The sequence below is a fragment of the Pinus tabuliformis genome, chromosome 3_2 (genome assembly GCF_031772625.1).
Source record: "Pinus tabuliformis cultivar Carrire ecotype Pingquan chromosome 3_2, CPIR1, whole genome shotgun sequence".
Taxonomy (NCBI): domain Eukaryota; kingdom Viridiplantae; phylum Streptophyta; class Pinopsida; order Pinales; family Pinaceae; genus Pinus; species Pinus tabuliformis.
The window spans coordinates 446,683,672-446,704,890 of NC_142302.1; the positions used below are offsets into that span (position 1 = coordinate 446,683,672).

The 21,219-nt window shown below is 44.5% G+C and overlaps 1 protein-coding gene across 4 annotated transcripts in view; it reads right to left on the reverse strand.

The window, feature by feature from the left end:
* Nucleotides 1-21,219, reverse strand: part of SOS4 (pfkB-like carbohydrate kinase family protein) — a 313,487-nt gene that overhangs the window by 236,454 nt on the left and 55,814 nt on the right. For all 4 annotated transcript variants that reach the window (XM_089416508.1, XM_089416505.1, XM_089416506.1 and 1 more), the window contains exons 3-7: nucleotides 19,568-19,661; nucleotides 19,299-19,403; nucleotides 18,910-18,993; nucleotides 18,703-18,776; nucleotides 11,483-11,547 (exon numbers count right to left, since the gene is read on the reverse strand). In XM_089416508.1, the coding sequence (XP_089272634.1) occupies nucleotides 11,483-11,547; nucleotides 18,703-18,776; nucleotides 18,910-18,993; nucleotides 19,299-19,403; nucleotides 19,568-19,661 (422 nt within the window). The remainder of the gene's footprint in view (nucleotides 1-11,482; nucleotides 11,548-18,702; nucleotides 18,777-18,909; nucleotides 18,994-19,298; nucleotides 19,404-19,567; nucleotides 19,662-21,219) is intronic.

Below are 21,219 nucleotides of genomic sequence, written 5' to 3' on the forward strand. Positions count from 1 at the left end.
AATCTGTGTTAGAATGGTCCAAAAGACATGGATCAAGCCAGATCTAATCTTAGCCGTTGATTAGGGACTTAATCTCGGTCGTTGATATGTCAACAGGAAAAGTATAAGAGGAGGCTTGAGGGTCATTTGGAGAAGACACCAGATGATCAATCATTCTATTCTCTAGAGCGGGGTTTGCTAAGAGAGATAGAATCAGTGATCGGGAGAGCAACTGAGGGGCATTGAGTACAGAAGAACAGAGAAGGCAGAGATTGTGCCGGGAGAGCAGCACAGCAGCCAAGGAGGGTGACGCAGAGCCAATAAGGGCTCACGCAGGGCCACGCAGAGGCAGCCAAGTGTTGCGCAGAGCACCAGAGGGGCCAACGTAACTAACGCAAAGGCTCCTAGAGCTGACGCAGGGCCTCCTAGGGCTGACGCAGGGCCAGCGTGAGACAGAGAGGAGTTGACGCAGTCCAGATTGGGCAGACTCTGGGGTTGCATGAGCAGTTTTGTGCTGAGGAGCTGCCGGAAGGGTTTTCTGGGGTTTCAGCCAAGAGATTTCTCTCAAACTGTGAGGTATAGCTGCTAAGGAAATTCTCTGTTGGGTAGGCCACTTACAGCACCTAGATTGTACTATGATATTGCTTAATAAGGAAACCCTCAAATAGCTGCACCGGTTTTCCCGCATTGGGTTTTTCCGAGGACATTGGTAAAAAAATAATGGTGTCACATGGTGTGTTTGTTCTTGTTTCTTTTAGTTGTTAATCTGTAATATGGTGAGCATGCACTGGTGTTTATTTTCAATATTTACTTTGTAAATAACTTGTTAAAGAAAAAATAACAAGTAGGTAGGAATAAATAAGGAAAAGTGCATGAAGGGTTTCTAAACTAAGTAAACTTAGAAACTTCAACATGGTATCAGAGCGCGATTGCAAATCACAGGAGGACTAAAAGACATCAGCCGAGTGGAGCAATAGTAGCAGAAAACAGTTGTACCAAGGTGACAGAAGCTATTTCTAGCAGCGTAAAAGCCAAGGAAGTGTGACGCAGAGCCAGCCAGAGCCATGCAGAAGAAGCCGGGAACTGCGCAGAGCCTCAGAGAGGCGAGCGTTGCTGACGCAGAGGGCTAACGCAGGGCATCCCAGGGCTGACGCAGACCCATCCGGGGTGATGCAGAGCCAGCATGAAGCAAAGAGGGGCTAACGCAGTTCATAGAGAGGCAGTGGTTGGGGTCTAGAAGGCTGCAGGAATATTGCAGAGGGGAGCTGGTGAGGTACTGTAGTCAAAACAATACTTGACAGAGCAGGGCCAGAGGAGTTGTTGCCGAGGGTTTCTAGCTGAGGAACCCGGATCAGCAGTGCAGTTACACAAGACGATTAGAGTAGGGGGCATCTCAACAAGTGGAAGAAGGATTTCTAGGAGGGAAATCAGGACTCAGAGGGAGTCCAGAAGAGAACTTCCAGACGGGAAGTAGAGACTCAGAGGAGTCGAACAAAGAACTTCCAGGTGGGAAGTAGAGGAGCATCATGGCACTACACGGATAAGAAACTAGGATAGACTGGACAGAGCATCTAACTTCGCAGTCTGGAAGGCTAGAATCTTATCAGTGCTTGACAGAATCATGTCAAGAACTTCGCCTTGAAGGTAATAGTTGTCCCAGTCGACCCCAGTGATAATGATAGGTACGAGGAGGCGATGGCGAGGGCCAAGTGCATTATGCTTGATAGGGTCAAGGATCATGTGGTACCACATATAGCCGAGAAGGAAACGGCAGTTGAGATGTGGGAGGCTCTCAAGAACCTGTACCAACATACTTTTGTGCAGAGAAGAATGTTGCTCGAGAACCAGATGAGCTCGTATCAGATGAAGAAGGGTCAAACGATTGACTGAATGAGAACCGAGATCAATTGACTGCTATAGGAGTGACACAGGATCAGGAGCTTATGGTGAGGACAGCCCTGAATGCAGTCTCGGAAGAGTGGGAAGTGTTTGTCCAGAGCATCTTGGGCAGAGGGACTCTCCTACCTTGGGACGAGATGTGAACAGCTCTTTGCCAGGAAGAGATCAGACGGCAATCAAAGACAGGTAGCAGCAGCAAAGGGATCAAAGTTCAGCAGGAGGAGGAGGATGTGGCCCTAGCATCTGAGGGAAAGCAGGAGAAGCGGAAGAAGAAAGATCTCTCCAAGATCAAGTGCTTCCATTGTGGGGAGATGGGTCATTATGCGACCCAATGCCCAAGGAAGAAGAGTAAGGGAGAGTCTTCTGAGACTAAGGCAGCGCCAGCACGGGCAGAGAAGGAAGTTTTGACAGACGATGATTGTGCCATGAGTGCACACACGCCACTTGAGCAGAAGTGGGGAGACATCGAGCTGTAGTTAGATGGACTACAGGTGATGAGGGGCAGGATCCTCGAGGTACCCAGCCTCTTGGATTAGACCTTGCTACGAGAGCCCCGACGAGGAGTAGCAGGACTGGCTGAGTGGGTAGAGACGGATGCGGATGGAGCGGCAGAGAGAGCTACAGTGCAGGAGTCCCGAGACAGCGCAGAGCTAGCAGGCTGCAGCAGTGCGAGAGGCACAGGAGTGTTGCACCAGTGCAAGACGGCACAGAGAGGTGTGTAACGGTGCGAGATGCAAGAGAATTGTTGCAGCAGCGCAGAGCTCAGAGAGGGAGCACTTGTCAACGGCAAAAGGAAGTTCAGCATCAATGGGTGTTTCTAGCCCAACAGGGAGGTCAGTTGAAGGATCAATTACTTACTTCTCAGTAACTGAGTTGCAGTGTAGCAATGGACAGCACGATGCAACATGATGAGAGGAGGTGCAGTGCAGATGCAGCGCTGGGAGAAAGGACCAGCAGCAGCACGAATACAGAGGGAGCTGTTGTACAGATGCAGTGGGCAGCAGTACAGGATGCAGCAGTGAAAAGGATGATGGGCAGGAAGGCCTAGCATCAGCACAGGTACCGATGTCGGATGATCAGAGTTATACTCAGTGAGGAGTATTGCTAGAGCATAGTCCTCACTAAGAGGGAGTGTTGATTTGGGGTAGCATCGGATGTGCTCTAGTGACAAAATTCGGAGGACAGGTTGGGGCACATGAGATTTCCAATACCCAGAAAGGGTTTGGGCAGATTCTAAACAGATCATGAGATATTAAAATAATTAATATTTTTAATGGAGTCCCCAAGTCTAAACTTAGGGAAAATAAAATATTAATGTGTATTAATATGAATATGTGTTAGAATGGTCCAAAAGACATGGATCAAGCCAGATCTAATCGTAGCCGTTGATTAGGGACTTAATCTCGGCCGTTGATATGTCAACAGGAAAAGTATAAGAGGAGGCTTTAGGGTCACTTGGAGAAGACACCAGATGATCAGTCATTCTATTCTCTAGAGTGGGGTTTGCTAAGAGAGATAGAATCAGTGATCGGGAGAGTAGCTGAGGGGCATTGAGTACAGAAGAATAGAGAAGGCAGAGATTGTGCCAGGAGAGCAGCACAGCAGCCAAGGAGGGTGACGCAGAGCCAGCAGGGGCTCACGCAGAGGCAGCCAAGTGCTGCGCAAAGCACCAGAGGGGCTAGCATAACTTACGCAGAGGCTCCCAAAGCTGACGCAGGGTCTCCTGGGGCTGACGCAGGCCAAGAAAGGCTGACGCAGGGCCAGCGTGAGATAGAGAGGGGCTGACGCAGTCCAGATTGGGTAGACGCTGGGGTTGCAAGAGCAATTTTGTGTTGAGGAGCTGCCAAAAGGGTTTTCTGGGGTTTCAGCCAGGAGATTTCTTTCAAACTGTGAGCTATAGCTGCTAAGGAAATTCTCTGTTGGATAGGCCAGTTACAGCTCCCAGATTGTACTCTAATATTGCTTAATAAGAAAACCCTCAAATAGCTGCACCGGTTTTCCCGCATTGGGTTTTTCTGAGAACAGTGGTCCAAACATAATGGTGTCACATGGTGTGTTTGTTCTTGTTTCTTTTACTTGCTAATCTGTAATATGTTGAGCATGCACTGGTGTTTATTTTCAGTATTTACTTTGTAAATAACTTGTAAAAGAAAAAATAACAAGTAGGTAGGAATAAATAAGGAAAAGTGCACGAAGGGTTTCTAAACTAAGTAATCTTAGAAACTTCAACGCTTGTTTCTCTGGCAATCCACGCATTCCCTCACATGTTTCAGCACATCCCCTTTAAGTCCCCGCCAAGAGAACCTCTCCCTGACAGCACGGTATGTCTTGAGGAAACTTGGGTGCCCTGCTAGCGGAGAATCATGGGTTGCCTGCATGATCCTCTCCTTCAGTTGAGATCCTGGCACTAAATAGATCCGGTCCTTGTAGTAGATCACATCGTCCATCACCCAAAATCGGTCATCTCGGTGCATGCCATCCAAAATGTCGCAAGCCTGCCTATCCTTGGAGTACTCAACCAATAGTTGAGCCTTCCAATCCTGCGTGACATCCATCAAAGACAGCGTTGCGGGTCTCCTAGAGAGGGCATCAGCTACCACGTTGTGTTTTCCCTTCACATACTCTATCTCAAAGTCGTAAGCTTGGAGCTTACTCACCCATTTCTGTTGCCTCTCCTCTAAGGACTGTTGCTCAAGGAGGAAGCGAAGACTGTTGTGATCCGTCTTCACTTTGAATCGGTTGCCCACTAAATACTGTCTGAATTTGGCTAGTGCATGCATCACTGCCAACATCTCCTTATCGTACACAGAGTACAACCGCTCATGAGGCTGTAATTTCCTGCTCTCAAACGCAATAGGATGGCCCCCCTTGTGTCAAATCGGCCCTAATCCCTTCACCGGATGCATTGCACTCTAGCACAAATGGTCACGTGAAATCCGGCAAGGCTAAGACCAGACAATTGCTCATGACCCTCTTGAGGCGCGTGAAGGCCTCCTCTACCACCTGCGTCCACACAAAAGCTCCCCTCTTCATCAAATCCGTAAGAGGTGCTACAAGCTATGAGAACCCCCTCACAAATCTCCGGTAATACGTACAAATGCCCAGGAAACCCCTCAGCTCCGTCACGTTCCTAGGTGTGGGCCAATCTAAAATTGCCTAAATCTTCTCCTGATGCACCTTCACTCCATCCTCCCCAATCACATGCCCTAGGTACAACATCTTTGTTAGCCCAAACTCACATTTGGACAACTTTGCATATAGCTACTGCTCCTCAAGTATGCGAAGCACCTCCTCCAAATGCTCAAGATGCTCCTCCCATGTTCTGCGGTAAATGAGTATGTCATCAAAGAAAACTAGGACAAAGTGTCTCAACTATCTACAGAACATGTGATTCATATAGGACTAGAATGTGGTTGGAGCATTAGTTAGCCCAAAGGGCATGACCAAGAACTCAAAGTGTCCATAATGGCAGCGAAAAGCAATCTTCAGAATATCCTGCTCACTCATGCGAATCTAGTGGTAACCCGAACGCAAATCTATCTTAGAGAAGTATTTAGCTCCCCTAAGCTCGTCCATCAACTCATCTATGCATGGAATCAGGTATCTGTTCTTCAAGGTCTTATTATTGAGAGCCTGGTAGTCTACGCACATGCGCAATGTCCCATCTTTCTTCTTCACTAGCACCATGGAAGAAGCAAATGGACTCGAGCTAGGCCTGATGTGCCCCAATCTCAACAAGTCCTAAATGGCCCGTTCTATCTCATCCTTATAGGCCTTCGAGTGCCTATAAGGGGTGGTGATGACTGCGTTCACCCCCTCCTCTAGCTCAATGGTGTGCTCAAATCCACAGTTTGGCGGTCTACCTGGTGGAACATCCCTGAAAACCCCTTAGTGCTTCTCCAACAAGGCTAGTATGTTTGGATGTATGGCCTGCGTCTTTGCCCCCAACTTAGAAATCCATAGCTCAACTGCCCACTCCACATCTCCATGTCGCAGATCTGCCTCCATCCGGTGGGCTGAAACTGTCTGAGGGGGATAAGAGTGCATTCCCCTCAGCATTACCGGCTTCCCATCCGGACCCTGGAACTCCATCTCTAGCTTTTGCCAATCAATAGTGACCTTACCCAATGCATACAACCACTCGACACCCAACACCACATTGCTGTCTAGGACATGATCATCAACCACGAAGAAATGGGCAGTGAGTGAGTAGTTACCCATCTTCAAGGTCAGCCCGTGTACATACTTAGTACACTGCATGGTCCGGTCTCCGGGTACCAAAACTGAGAACCCATCAAATGTAGCTGTCTGGATGCCCCTATGTTCCACCATCTGGGCATTGATGAAATTGTGGGTTGCCCCACTGTCAACCAGGACTGACACAGATTGTCCCTGTATAGCCCCCCTGATCCTGAGCGTCAATTACTTCGACACACCTTGAAGTGAAGCAAGGACTCCCCCGGTTGGGGCAAACGGCCCTCCTCTAGGTGGTGGTGGTGGTGGCCCTCTCGATGATGGTCCTCCCTCATCTCTCGGCTGTTCTACTGCCTCGGCCTCCTCCTCCTCAGGCTCACTATCTGAGAACACCTCGATGAAATGGGCTTTTCCCTTGGTGCACTTGTGCCCCGGTGCCCAAGGCTCCTGGCACGTGAAACACAACCTCCTCCTCCTGAGGTCCCTCCGGGTGTCATCATCCAACTGGCTATGTCCTCCATCTCTCTGTGGTGGCCTCGCATCTCTGGTCCTCTATGGGGTTGTGGGTCTCGTGGGTGGCCTCGCATCTCTGGTCCTCTGTGGGTTGTGGGTCTCGTGGGAACAAAGGCCCGTTCTTGGGCACTGCATCAATCATGTCCCGGGTCCTAGAAATGGCATCATGTAGTGATGTGGGCTTGTAAGCCCTCACCCAGCCACGTAGAGGCTCAGCAAGCCCCTCCACAAATAGCATGATCAGTCGTGCCTCCGAAATATCTGTCACCATCACTGCAAGTCTCTGGAACTCCATAATGTAGACCTCTACACTGCCAGTCTGTCTCAAGTGGGCCAACTCTCGGAAGTGTAGCTCCAGATCCTTCCTTTCAAACCTCCCCAACGATCTCCTGGTGAACTCTATATTAGTGGTGATGTGAAGGTGTCCCAACGTGATCAACCCATGATACCACCACTTCTGGCCATCACCTTCCAAGTGAAGGGTGGCGAAACGTATGTCATCAGCTTCCCTCATGGGATTCAAGTGAAAATATGTATCAAGTTTTTGGATCCACACCCTAGATGAGCTCTTTGTTGATCCATCGAAATTTGGGAGTGTAATCTTCCCTGATAGCTTCTGCACATCTTTGTTGGATGCCCCACCCCTATAGTGGCCTCCAGCCCCATTGGTGCACCTCTCCTTGGATGTACTCTCCAAAAGACATCACCCTCTTGATCCGGCCATCCAACCCCTCATACTCATCAATGCCTGATGCGACAGAATGTACCAAATCCGCAACTGGGTCCGGCTCTCTCTCTGGCTCAGCCTCCTCCATGAAATGAGGCATTGTGGGGCAGTCAGCTTGCCCACATTGTGGGGTGTGTGGAGGCTGATAGGTACGACTGCCTCCTCCCGCTCTGGAACCCCCTTCACCTTGAGGTTCTCCCTCCAGCCTTCCACCCATTTGCAGGCCCATCACCTACTGCATCATGTCCATCATCAACTGCCCTTGCCTCATCATCTGTTGGTTTGTCCTCAGCAACTCTTCTAAGACCTAGTTCGTGTTCCTCTACCTGGGCTGCTCATTCTCTTCCTGGTTCTCCATCCGGCCTCTGATGTTTTCCACTTCAGTGTCTGAAAATGGGTCTGGCCCCTCTTCTCTACCTCGACCCCTGCCTCTGCCTCTACCACGGCCTCTCTGGAAAACCAGTTCTTGGTATCTCAGTGGCATCACCCGCTCTTGTTCCCCACCCTGGCCAAGAACATGCTCTGATACCACTGTAATATTCCTAATGGGAGATTTGCAGTGATAAAAAAGACAAATAATAACATTCACAATGAAATTTTATTCAGTAAGGAACATATGAACAGAAATTTCTCATCAACACCCAAATGGCCAAATCTTTCATTAAACAAATATGTCGGAGTACAAAGAAGTTGGATGAGGTGCACCTGGGCTTGCACAAGGCAAGCTGCAAGCCTAGGTTGAATAATACAAAAGTGCCCAGTTGTTGACTTTGTTGCTCCCAGAAAATTATGTTGTCCCCTCAAAACAACCTAGAAATTTCTGCAACTTTGGGGCTGTACACCTCTCCAAAATCCCAGAAAACCTAGAAAGGATTTTCCCTGGTTTCGACCTGCCAATTTCGACCCCTTGGGGATTGGCCCTCCTCCAATACTGGAACTCACTGCCTATAACTGGAACTGTTGTAACTTGCTACCACAAAGTCAGGAAACCTCCCCAAATCGGACTCCCAACAATTTCTCCACAACCCAGCTCCCCAATCCTCCGGTTAAGCCTCCTTCCAAGTGACCCCCACTAGTAACTGCGTAGTCCTCAGTGAGGATGACGCAGGCCCTTCAACCAGCAGCTCCACCAGGGTATTTGACTGCCTTCCTGCTGTAATTTCTCCTCTACAAAGTGGCAACTCGATGTGGATACCTCCAACAACCTTCACAACTGAATTCCTTGACTCCACTGCTCCACCAAACACGCAGTCTCTCTCACTACGTCCCAGCTTCTCCCAAATTTCGTCCTTGCTGGCCAAGGCAGCGTACTCCTCTGTTGGGTGATCTTCTCTCTGTCTCCAATGGGAAAGAAAGCCCTCCTAGGGTGGCACTCGAAGTCCACCGAAGAGAGGGATGAGCTTCACTCCTTGGGAAGCTCTTGTGTTGAACAGCACTTGTAGCTTAGCTAAACAGCCAAAGCAACAATGAAATTCTCAAATCATCAAAAGGCCCCAAATGTTGCTCACTTCCTTCTATTTATGCTTGCTCCCTTGGGCCCCACGTGGGTCCCATCAAATATTTCGATCCCCCACTTAGGAAAATCGAACTGCCTCCATGGGGTGCATATTTTGGGTGAATGAGTGGCCCCCACAATCCACTAAAAGGCACATCGACCCCCTTTCTCCTAAGTTCTCCCATCAAAATTGCATTAAGCCAAAAATAACAAAATTGCCAAAAATGATTTTCTCCTCACCTTGGGAAAATAATTAGGAAGGGACATTACAGAGTAGGAAGCAGAAATCGATTGCTCTAGGCACTGCCGAGGCCGAATATATTGCAGCTAGTATGGCCTGTTGTGAAGCTATTTGGTTGAGGAAGCTCTTGAAGCTATTTGGTTGTATACCATTGTCATTTATTGTGATAACTAGAGTGGGATTCGCCTTTCAGAGAATCCCCTGTTCCACGACCACTCCAAGCATATTGATATCAGGGACCACTTTATCCGAGATATGGTACAACGGGGAGCAATAAGGCTCCAACACATCAAGATTGATGAGCAAGTTGTTGACATCCTCATGAAGCCCTTAGGGAAGGCCAAGTTCTTAGCCTTCCGTGAGAGACTTGGAGTCGTGGAAAGACCGTCCCATGAGGGTCCCGCTTGAGTTAGACATTGACTTCTGGGAGCTCTTGGGGGCTCAAGGTACTTCTTGGAGCTATATGAGCATAGAGTGAGTGGTTCACCTTCCCCTGTGGAGTATATACCCCAGTATGATTGAGCATAGGGTGAGTGGTTCACCTTCCCCTATGGTTGATGATATATGAGCAGGATGAGTGGTTCACCTTCTCCTATGGCATATGAGCAGGAAGAGTGGTTCATCTTCTCCTACGGCATATGAGAAGGAAGAGTGGTTCATCTTTTCCTATGGCATATGGCAGGATGAGTGGTTCACCTTCTCCTATGGCATATGAGCAGGAAGAGTGGTTCATCTTCTCCTATGGCATATGAGCAGGATGAGTGGTTCACCTTCTCCTGCGTATGCCCCAGCATACATCCTACCCTTGCAATCTTGGAATCTTGGGAAGTACCTCTCATTTGGCCAATGAGTTGGGAAAAGTGGTTAGGGACCATAGCACAACGGATGAACGTATCGTGTACTGTAGTACTCCCTATGTCTAGGATGCATGATGTTCAACAACTTGATCGCTCAAGATCAAGTCCGATTGGGGTTCTACCCCTAATTATGTGGAGTCTGGACTGACTTTCGTCAGTGGAGAGTGGTAATGTCTTGTGACTCACTCTTGATCAACCCTTTTTATTATTTATATCAATATTTACCATAGACGAGACGAGATGCAAAGATAGTACATGATGATCAGGGTGGCATGATGATGGATGGATATTGGCAGGTAGAATTCTCCCTAGTTTAGAGGGAGTGTTAAAATGTGCAACTAGGGCCAAATTCCACTTTGGACAGCTCATTGACTTAAGATGATGATTGGACAATATTCCTCTTTTCGAGAGGACCAAAATCGACCCTGGAAGCACTAAAATCGGTCAAGGAAAAATATGTTTTTGATGTCAAGCCCACAAGAGCACAATTGATCAAGGTCGGCTTGGGGAGAAGTTGGACAAATTGATTCCCCTCCAATGCATATAAATAGAAGAGACCTTCATCCTCATTTGGCACATCCAACACATATCATTCCTTCTCTCTCCTACATTGATTGGTTCGTACAGATCACAGGCAGCCTATTCTTCTTCACACGTTCAAGGGTTTTGAAGGCATCTTTGACTTTCTGTGTTAGGACAGTTTGACTTTGTTTGACCAAATTTCTCTCCTTGATTTGACTCACTTTGACCAGCAAAAGTTTGATCTTGGAAGGCCGAATTGCTTGGCACAGAAATCGAGGAAATCCAGGCACTTTGACCAGCGCTTACTTCAGGGTTGACTGCTGTTTTGATCGCAGAAAATTACAGCAAACTTTCTCTCTTTTGACTGAGTTTGATAGGAATTTGGAGGACTGTTTTGGGCTCACTTTGACCAGCAAGGAAGACCAAGTTTGACTGACTTTGACCGTGCTCAAAAGGAGCTGCTTTGACCATTCACTGCTGACTGGTTAGGGCACGTTGACTGCTGTTGACTTTTCAGAATTGCAGTCCTTCATCAAGCTGATCAGATTTACATTGGTTTGGGTAATTTGCAAAAGTCAAGTCACATTGACTTTGACTCTCATCGTTGTACTCTATTGGATATTCTCTCTCTGTTGAACATTTGATATTTGATAATACAAAGGATTGATTAAGGGTTCTTGTTCTATCTACAGTTACTGTCAATGTGAATTAATGGTTTAAGTGATTGCTATTGGAAATTAAAGTGGATTTTATCATTGGGCTAATAAAAGGACATTGAAGTAACTATTACAAGCATATAACATACCCTTGTTATCTAAAATTAAGAAGTAAGTTGTGTGAGTTCATAGCACAGAAGCATTTAATCTGCAAGCAGCTACGTTAGATGTATACAACGATACAGTCATACACATGGCCCATGATTGAAATGAAGCAAATAACTCTTACAAATGCCAACAATTATACGCAATCAAAGCCTTCAGAAACAACATAAACAAAATAGTACATATTAGTTCAAATAAATTGGATATCAATAATCAAATAAGGTGGACTGTTACCTGAAACCTGTCAATTTCTCCGCTTCAAATTGATTAGGAGTAAGCATTGAAGCCACTGGAATCACCTATACCATGCAAATATAGTGTGTTATAGAAACACTGCAGCAGCATTGCCTCAATGATGAATTACTGCTAAACTGGCTGAGAACCCTTAATCAAGAATAGAAATGAACTTAACCAGAATTCCTAAAACTAGTAGAGCATATTCATATCCGTAGAAATCAATTCAATAACTAAATAGGGTTAAATCATTAGAACAAATTAAAAAAACAAGCAAAAACAATGAAGTTTACACTAAACAAGAGTATATGAATGACCAAAACCAATGGTACTATATCTAGCAAAGCTTGGAAAATAAGATTCGCCATATCTACCGCAAGAAGATGCTATTTATTTTGAGTTTATAATCTTTTATTTCTTGATTCCTCTTTCTAGCTAGGCCACAAATGCTCAACAAATTGAATTATAAGGAACAGTTATATAATAGCTTCATGTGAATGACCCAGATGTTCTAATTTCTTGCACATTATAAAATGTCACCAAGCAAGATCTAATCCAAGAGGTTGGGTACCTCGAGGATCCTGCCCCTCATCGCCTATAGTCTGTCTGACTACAGCTCGATGTCTCCCCACTTCTGCTCAAGTGGTGCGTGTGCACTCATGGCACAGTCATCGTCTGTCAAAACTTCCTTCTCTGCCCGTGCTGGCGCTGCCTTAGTCTCAGAAGACTCTCCCTTACTCTTCTTCCTTGGACACTGGGTCGCATAATGACCCAGCTCCCCACAGTGGAAGCACTTGATCTTGGAGAGATCCTTCTTCTTCTACTTTTCCTGCTTTCCCTCAGATGCTAGGGCAACATCTTCCTCCTCCTGCTTGACTTTGATCCCCTTGCTGCTGCTACCCATCTTCGACTGTCGTCTGATCTCTTCTTGGCGAAGAGCAGCCCACATCTCATCCCAAGGTGGAAGTGTCCCTCTGCCCAGTATACTCTGGACAAATACCTCCCAGTCTTCTGAGACTGCATTCAGGGTCGTCCTCACCATCAATTCCTGATCCGGCGTGGCTTCTATAGCATTCAACTAGTCTCGTATCTCATTCAGTCCTCCGAGGAAGGTGTCAATCGGTTCTTCCTTCTTCATCTGATACGACCTCAACTAATTCTCAAGTAACATTCTTCTCTGCACAGAAGTATGCTGGTACAATTTCTTGAGGGCCTCCCACATCTCATATGTCGTTTCCTTCTCGGCAATGTGTGGTACTACATGGTCCTTGACCCCATCAAGGATGATGCTCTTGGCCCTCGCTATTGCCTCCTCGTACTTATCATTATCATTAGGGTCGACTGGGATATAGCTATAACCTTCAAGGCAAAGTTCTTGACACGATTTATGTCAAGTACAGATAAGATTTTGGCCTTCCAGACTGCGAAGTTCGACACTTCGTCCAGCATGTCCTGGTCTCTTACTTTGTGTAGTGCCATGATGCTCTTCTACTTCCCTTCTGGAAGTTCTCTGTTCGACTCGTCTGAGTCTCTACTTCCCATCTAGAAGTTCTCTTCTGGACTCCCTCTAAGTCCCGATTTCCCTCCTGGAAATCATTTTGCCGCTGTCAAGATGCCCCCTACTCTGATTGTCTTGTGCAACCGCACCACTGATCTGGGTTCCTCGGCTAGAAACCCTCAGTAGCAAACTCCTCTTGGCCTTGCTCTGTCAGATACTATTCTGACTACAGTACCTCACCAGCTCCACTCTGCAATATTCCCGCAGCCTTCTAAACCCCAGCAACCTGAAGGTGAGAGCTCTTAGGCTCTGCGCAATCCCGGCACCAGCAACCCGGCCTCCTCAGCCAACTGCGTCAGCCCTCCCAGCTTCTGTGTGGCTCTACGTGAGGCTCCCTTTGCCTTCCTTAGCTTCTACGTTGCCTCTTCCCGACTCACCCTTGATGACGCAGGCACTGCGTCACCCTTCCCTTGTTGCTGCTCTGCTAGAAACAACGTTTGTCACCTCGGGACAGCTGTTTTCTACTGCTATTGCTCCGCTCGGCTGATGTCCTCAGTCCTCCTGTGATATGCAATCACGCTCTGATACCATGTTGAAGTTTCTAAGTCTACTTAGTTAAAAACCCTCCATGCACTTTATCTGATTTATTCCTACCTACTTGTTCTGTTACTTAACAAGTTATTTACAATGTAAATACTGAAAATAAACACTAGTGCATGCTCAACATATTACAGATCAACAACTGAAGGAAACAGAAACAGTCACACCATATGACACCATTATTTTTGGACCAATGTCGCCGGAAAAACACAATGTGGGAAAACCGATGCAGTTATCTGACGGTTTTCTTATTAAGCAATATCAGATTACAATCTGGGTGCCGAAACTGGCCTACCCAACAGAGAATTTCCTTGGCGGTAATACCTCTTAGTTTCTGACAAATTTCTCGGCTGAAACCCCGGATAATCCTTCCGGCATCTCCTCAGCACTAATCTAACCCAGAAACCCCAGCGTCAGCGTTTTCTAAACTGCGTCAGCCCCTCTCTGCCCAGCACTAGCCTTGCGTCACCTTGAATGGGTCTGCGTCAGCCCTCTGGCCCTCTACGTTAGCAACGTTGGCCACTCTGAGGCTCTGCACAGCTCTCGGCTGCCTCTGCGTGGCCTTGCGTGAGCCCTGGCTAGCTCTGCGTCACTCTCCTCGACTACTGCGCTACTCTCCCGGCACTATCTCTGCCTCTCTGCCTCTCTGTACTCAATGCCCCTCAGCTGCAACTCCCGATCACTAATTCTATCTCTCTTAGCAAACCCCGCTCTAGAGAATAGAATGATTGATCACTCTAGTGTGTTCTCCAAGTGACCCTCAAGCCCCCTCTTATATTTTTCTCGTTGACATATCAACGACCAAGATTAGGTCCCTAATCAACGGATAAGATTAGATCTGGCTTGATCCATGTCTTTTGGACCATTCTAACACAGTGTCATATTAATACACATTAATATTTTATTTTCCCTAAGTTTAAACTTTGAGACTCCATTAAAAATATTAATTATTTTAATATCTCCTTCACTGTTTAGAATCTGCCCAAACCCTTTCTGGGTATTGGAGATTTCATGTGCCCCAACTTCTCCACCAGATTTCATGGCTAGAGCACATCCGATGCTACCCCAAATCAACAAGGTTGACCAAATATGCCCACTTTTTCGCCATCCCCACCAAATACACGACTGCACAGGTTGCAGAATTGTTCTTTCGAGAGATCTTTCGGTTGCACGGGCTCCCCAAGAACATTGTGAGTGACAGGGACAGTTGGTTCATGGGAGGTTTTTGGCAGGAACTTTTCAGATTGGTCGGGACTGAGCTCACTCCTAGCACCAGCTACCACCCTCAGACAGATGGGCAGACCGAGAGAGTTAATCAATGGTTGGAGGGGTACTTGAGGAACTACGTGACAAGTCAGTAGAGGGCTTGCATCCGATGGTTTGCATCTGATCGAGTACTGCTACAACACCACCCACCACATGTCCATTGGTATGACTCATTTCCGTGTTTTATATCGATATGATGCATTATCTTTTACTGACATTGTTTTTGGAGACAATTGGGCCCCAAAGGCCAAAGATTGGATCCAAGAGAGCCAAGACATCCTCAAGGCTCTCAAGGATAACTTGGTGACAGCCCAAAACCAACAAAAGGTGTACGCAGACCGGCACAGGACAGAGAGGCATTTCGAGGAGGGGGACTTGGTGTACCTTCAGCTACAACCTTACAGGCAGTCTACACTGAAGCAAAAGGGGGTCGAGAAGCTACAGCCCCGCTTCTATGGGCCATACCGGGTGATCAGACAAGCTAGAGCTGCCTCTGAGGAGCAGGATCCACAACGTATTTCATGTCTCATGCCTTAAAAAGGTGTTGGGACAACAAGTGATGGCACAGCAGAGTTACCCCCACTGGATGATTAGGGCCACTTGGTTTTGGAACCTGAGGCCATCTTGGAGAAGAGGGAAAGGAAACTGAGGAGCGGGACCATCAGGGATTTCTTGGTGCGTTGGAAGTAATTGCCAGATGAGGATGCCACCTAGGAGGGTGAGCATATTTTGGAGCACCCAGCTTTGAGGTTGCTTGAGGGCAAGCAACATTTCGAAGGGGAAGACTGTCATGTCCCTTCTCAAATACATTTGTAACAGGGTGTTGCTACACAATTTTGCACAATTTTGGCTAAGGAAAAGAACCCAGCGTTTTCGACTTAGGGACTTAGGAGGAAATTCGACTTTATTTGGTTGCTAGTAGAATGTGGGGGGCGCTCACATGTGAATTCGAACTAGGCCATTCGAATGGCTTGGAGGGAATTCGAATAGCTGGATGGAGGGGCCCACATGAGGTAAGGAAGGCCCACGAAGATAAAAGGAGGAGGAAGCTCTCATTTGGATTCATTTTTACACCTTGCAAATCGAAATTACTTGATTGTTCGCTCTGTTGTTTAGCCAAGTCAATCGACTGTTTAGCCACGAATCTCTCAAGTGGGAGATTCAACCTTACCTTTGGAGGACCTTCCGTGCCCACCCTAGGAAGGCAGTGCCATCAACATTTCAGGAGATTCGGGAGTGTGTTATAGCACTGCCATTCAGCCACATACAAGGAGTGTGTATTTCTGGGTTATCTGAAGAATACGCAGGAGGAGAGTGAGCCACTATTGATCAGTCATTTGCCGGGAGAGGTAGAGGATTGGGAGAGCAGCAATAGGCCAGCATTTCTTGAGAGTTTTGGAACCAACAGAGCCAGCAACCCAGCAGTTCGAATTACTAGACTTGGGGACAGCGCAGAGAGCTAGTCTAGCATTTTCGTGGGATTTAGGAGCAAGTGCTACAGCCCGGAAGCTCATCCGGGAAGTCAGGGGATTTGCAATAGGGGTCATCCCAACACTTTGGGACATTTTCCCGGAAGGATTTACAGGCAGAATCCAGCAGGTCGAGTTTCGCAGTTGTAGTTGAAGTTGGGCTCCTTGGGGGTCGAATTTCAAAAGTCTAAACCAACTAAATTCCTTCGTGGATTTTTCTGGGTTTAGGCCAAGGATTCTAGGGCTCAAATCTTATAATTTTTTGAGCACAGGAAGTGCACTTTTCAACCATTCGAACTTAGCAGAAAGGGCAGTTTTCTGGGCAGCGCAGTGCAGATTGGTGCAACAGTTGGAGCAGTCATCGGTTCAGCCATTTCTCACTTGGGTTTGGTCATGCTTGTCCATTGAGACAAGCCCAAGTGCACCATTCTATTATCCATTGTATTTTTCCCTCAAAGAAGTAATAAAATGGCTCAGCAGTTCATTATTTCCAGCATTTCCATGGGTGCTTAATATGTATTTCGTTTTTATATTTTGTTGAACAGATTGTATGCTTTATATCACTTGTATTCCTATTTAGGAACATTACAGATTTTTCCCATGGCATCCCCCTTCCTCACTTAGAGAAGAGATTCTTGTGGGTGAACTAATTTTTGTTTCTAGTTTTTCTTAGCTCTCTAACACTTAATTTCATTTTGTGCATGCTTAAAATTAACACATTTCACTCTACATACAATTTTTCATAATCTTATATTTAAAGTAATTCTTACATGCATAAGTTTAAAACTTGTAAACTTGAGCAAATCTTATCTCATGTGTAAACACTTCATACTTTGGCAAGTTTTAATTGTTTAATAATTTCCTCAAGTACATGCTTCACTACTTGATCAATTTATGTTATATGTCATGGAAACTATTGGAACACTATCATTCATTTGAAACAAATAATAGTTTAAAGCAATCTATTCTATTTTACTTGCCTATTTTCCATTTAATGTTGCAAACACATATGAGTTCATTTACATTCTAGTCTCTCAAGTTTTGCAACTATCTTATTTCTCTTTGAAGCATTTGCATGTAGCATTATTTTAATTGGGGAATTAGCACAATTTGCACTTCATCTAGGCATTTTAGTATAGGAAGGCCCCAAGCCTCATTAAATTTTTAGCTCCAACATAAGCTGGTTGAAGTAGACATTTTAGGGACCCTCTACTCCTCTATTGACTCATCACTGTGAGATCCATATCTTTTCGGTAAGGGTGAGGCTTGAGGATTGAAGAGTTCAATTGCAATCTTGTTGTATAGGTAACTAATAAAATTAACCAAGAGCACTTTCCATCACATTTACTTTACTTGTCTTTTGATGTTTTGAGTTGTTCTATTGCAAAGTTTATTTTCAAGAAACATTTCAAAGTGAGTATTGTGATTCTTCAAATTGGTAATAAGTGTTTTCATTTCATACCCAATTCTAATTCCATATTGACATCTTGGTTTAGAATATAGCATCTCCTATTTTACTTTTTTTAAATAAATTTTCTAATTGTTGAGTTTTGGCAAGATATGTTTTGATTCATGAATTGATTTTATATCTTACAAATATCTTGTGCTAAACTCTCTTATTTGCATTTTAAGGTTACTTTGCTTTCATTATTAGAAGCATTTCATCTTTACTTTGAGCAAATGTATATTTTATTTTGTTGAGCAAATTTTTTATAAGGCTTTGGTTTTGTGGTTTCCTCATGTTAATGATTTTTCATTGTTATTGCTCATACCATATTTTGCTCATAAGATCATTAAAAAAGTAATCCATTTTCACTATAACTGTTAACACTCTCCTAGATCCTCATATCACTTTTAACTTAATTTTTCATTAGGGACCACCCCCCTTAGCTAACCTAGGAAATAGCTTAGACGGAGAGATTTGGGAACAGTGTGACAACCCCTTCTCTGAGTTCCCTGCCACCAACCGCACCTTCTGGGGTTGAAAGCTTTTATCACTAACCTGTAGGTAAGTGTAGGCCGCAGGAGCAACACTGCATCATAGGAGAAAAAAAATCTCCTAGAGTTACCCATGCATGTGGATGGGTAACAGACCTCACATGATATTGAAGGACAAGACACCAAGAGAAAAATTCACTATGTGAAAAACCAACAAGGACCACATTTCCATGTTTTTAGTTGTCATGTATATATTCATTTTCTTGAAGGGAAAAGAACTAGGTTTATTCTTGCTAATATTTTTCAAAAATTTTCAATATTTCCAGTATGTTTCTTTCCAAACCCTCAGCAATATATTCCTCAAAACAATATTTGTAACATTGATTGAAAAGTATATTGCTATTTTAATCAACTTTGTGAACAGAGGTCATTATATGCTGTAGATTTACCTTTTCACGATATACAGAAACAAGCTCAGATGGAACATAAAACTCGCCATCATCACCCAGAACTGGATCACAAACTGGTCAACATAATATATTGGTGAACAATAGACATATGAAAGGAAGCTTCAGATGTAAATGAATCACGATATTATATTATTATTTTTTACCATTATAACTTAACAACTACATCAAACACTGACAATGCTTTACCATATATCATGTCTGGATTCACAGAACGCAACTTCTCAACAACTCGTAAGATTGTTTCCAAGAAAGAAACTGAACCAATATACCCTGTAAAATCCAGTGCAAAAAAATGTAAATTTCTAGTTTTCAGATCACAAACTCTAAAAAAATTGAAAAATGTCTATAATAAAATGAAATTGCCAAAATAAAAATAAAAAGCTATGTTATCAGTATTTCGGTCATATTCTCTTTAAATTATTTCTTCCTCATGAACCAAAACTGCACCAATCAATAAACCAAGTAGATGACATGTAAAATACAATACAACCATAGAAAAAGTTTACAAGAAACAAGTTGCAGAATTAACTGAACTCAACTTCAGATGATCAGATTAGGTGATCTTCTGACCATACCTGTTAACAGATGTGTATAGACCAGTAAGTCATTTGCTTCAAGTCCTTCTATTAAAGTCCATAGCTGCTCCCCATTCAACACTTGTCCCCGGACCGTCGGATATCCTGCACTCTCCTTGCCCATCAAATCCATGCTCCTCCTTCAGTCTGTAGGCCTAAACCTCTGTTAAAATTTCAAATTCCTAGAAGCTATTATCATGAATATCCTACATCGAATATTAGGCCACTTGAGTTGTGAACCTAACCAAATAAGTCTCGTTAAGGCTTGCCTGTGTGATTTGAGAACTGCACTGAATTAATTGGATCAACATCAAAACCAAGAAGCTGCAACGGAAATACAGCAGCTTTGTTCCCCACATATCCCTGTTTGGCAGAGAAATCAGTAAATGTCAATAAAAACGAACTTCAGAGAGTTTTTTAAAATTTTCCCTTGCATAAACTGTTAGCCTCAAATTTGACAAAGAAATCTTCATAGGGCCCACTAACGTTTTGCATCATGTTCAAGGTTTTGGAGGATGGTCTGGACTTAAGAATCCATACAAGATCAAAATGGGGCCTAATACAGAAAAGTTTAATAAGGCAAATTACTTTACAGTTCAGTCCAAACCAAACAAAAGAGAGACAGCGGCCCATATCAAATTCATGTGCCAAGTAGGAAGACAAGGCCAAAGTGATTGGATATCCCTCCAAGAAACATATTGATATTTGTCATGATGCCCAAAGATAATATACTTTGTGATTAGTCATTTGCAATTTTGCACGTGATGTTAGTTAAGTAACCATAGGTGATTTATGTTAGTGGTGACATTTTATGTTAGTCATTTTGGTTTTATTGCAACAACCATTGTTAAGAGTAAGTTACAAATGAAATAGCCCCAGACATTATCTCAATCTGTAGATGCTCTTGTGCTAACTCCACAGAGGTCTTGGGATCAAATCCCATTGGGTGTTTTGGGGTTACCAGCAGTTTACACCACTGGCAGCTGATTCACCTTCCATCCTGAAATTCCAGGGAAAGGGGAGAGCTCCACAAGGGTTGGCATAGTATGATTGCCCCCATTCTTTGCTGAAGTGTGTGAGGGCAGGGTGAGATTATTTCCTCAGAAAAAATCGATTTACAAGAGCCAATAGGAGTCATGTTAGGGAATAGCTACTATAGTAAAACCACTCGTGTCAACAAGGATCTTGCTAGTTGATAAAATACTGAATACAATGCACATATGTAAAGGCACCTATCCCACATGCAAAGAACGAAGGAGAAAGTGAAAGAGGAAATTATAAATAGACCCATAAGATTAAGAGAGGTGGTTGTTGGAATGTTTAGTTGAAGGAAATCTTGATAGATAGAGAGAGCGAGAGAAATTATTAAACATTTGATACCAACTCTTCGGCCAACTTCAACGCCCATATTACTCATAGAATTGACCTGTTTAGCATCCAGACTTCATGCCTTCTCAGAAAAGTTCTTTTTGTCCATATATTGCTGACAAAGTTACTTTTATTATTACAGCTCTATTTGAGAATTTCCACAAGTTTAGTTCTGCAAAAAAACTATTTTTCCAAATCCCTAGTTGTTAGCATTGTGTTGCAACTTACAAATATCCTGAAATGTTGTAGTAGTATATAAATCATCTATATTGTTCCACTTTTACAACTACATGCTTCCAGTTGAGTCTTTTAAGCCTCTTCAAGTGTTGATGGTAGTATAAAATATGTTTATTTGCTCGGATTTCTCCTTGTGTATCAACTGTTATCTAGTTCAGATCATAAAGGTTGTAGCAGAGCACTTATCGGCCTCATGGATGCACAACAGCAAAAGCAGATTTTTTCTAGATGTAAATAAGTCATCAGAAGAAGTAGATCATTTGTTAGCTCTCATTGATGAAGATCTGGGATTATGGAAATGTAATAATGAAGAGAC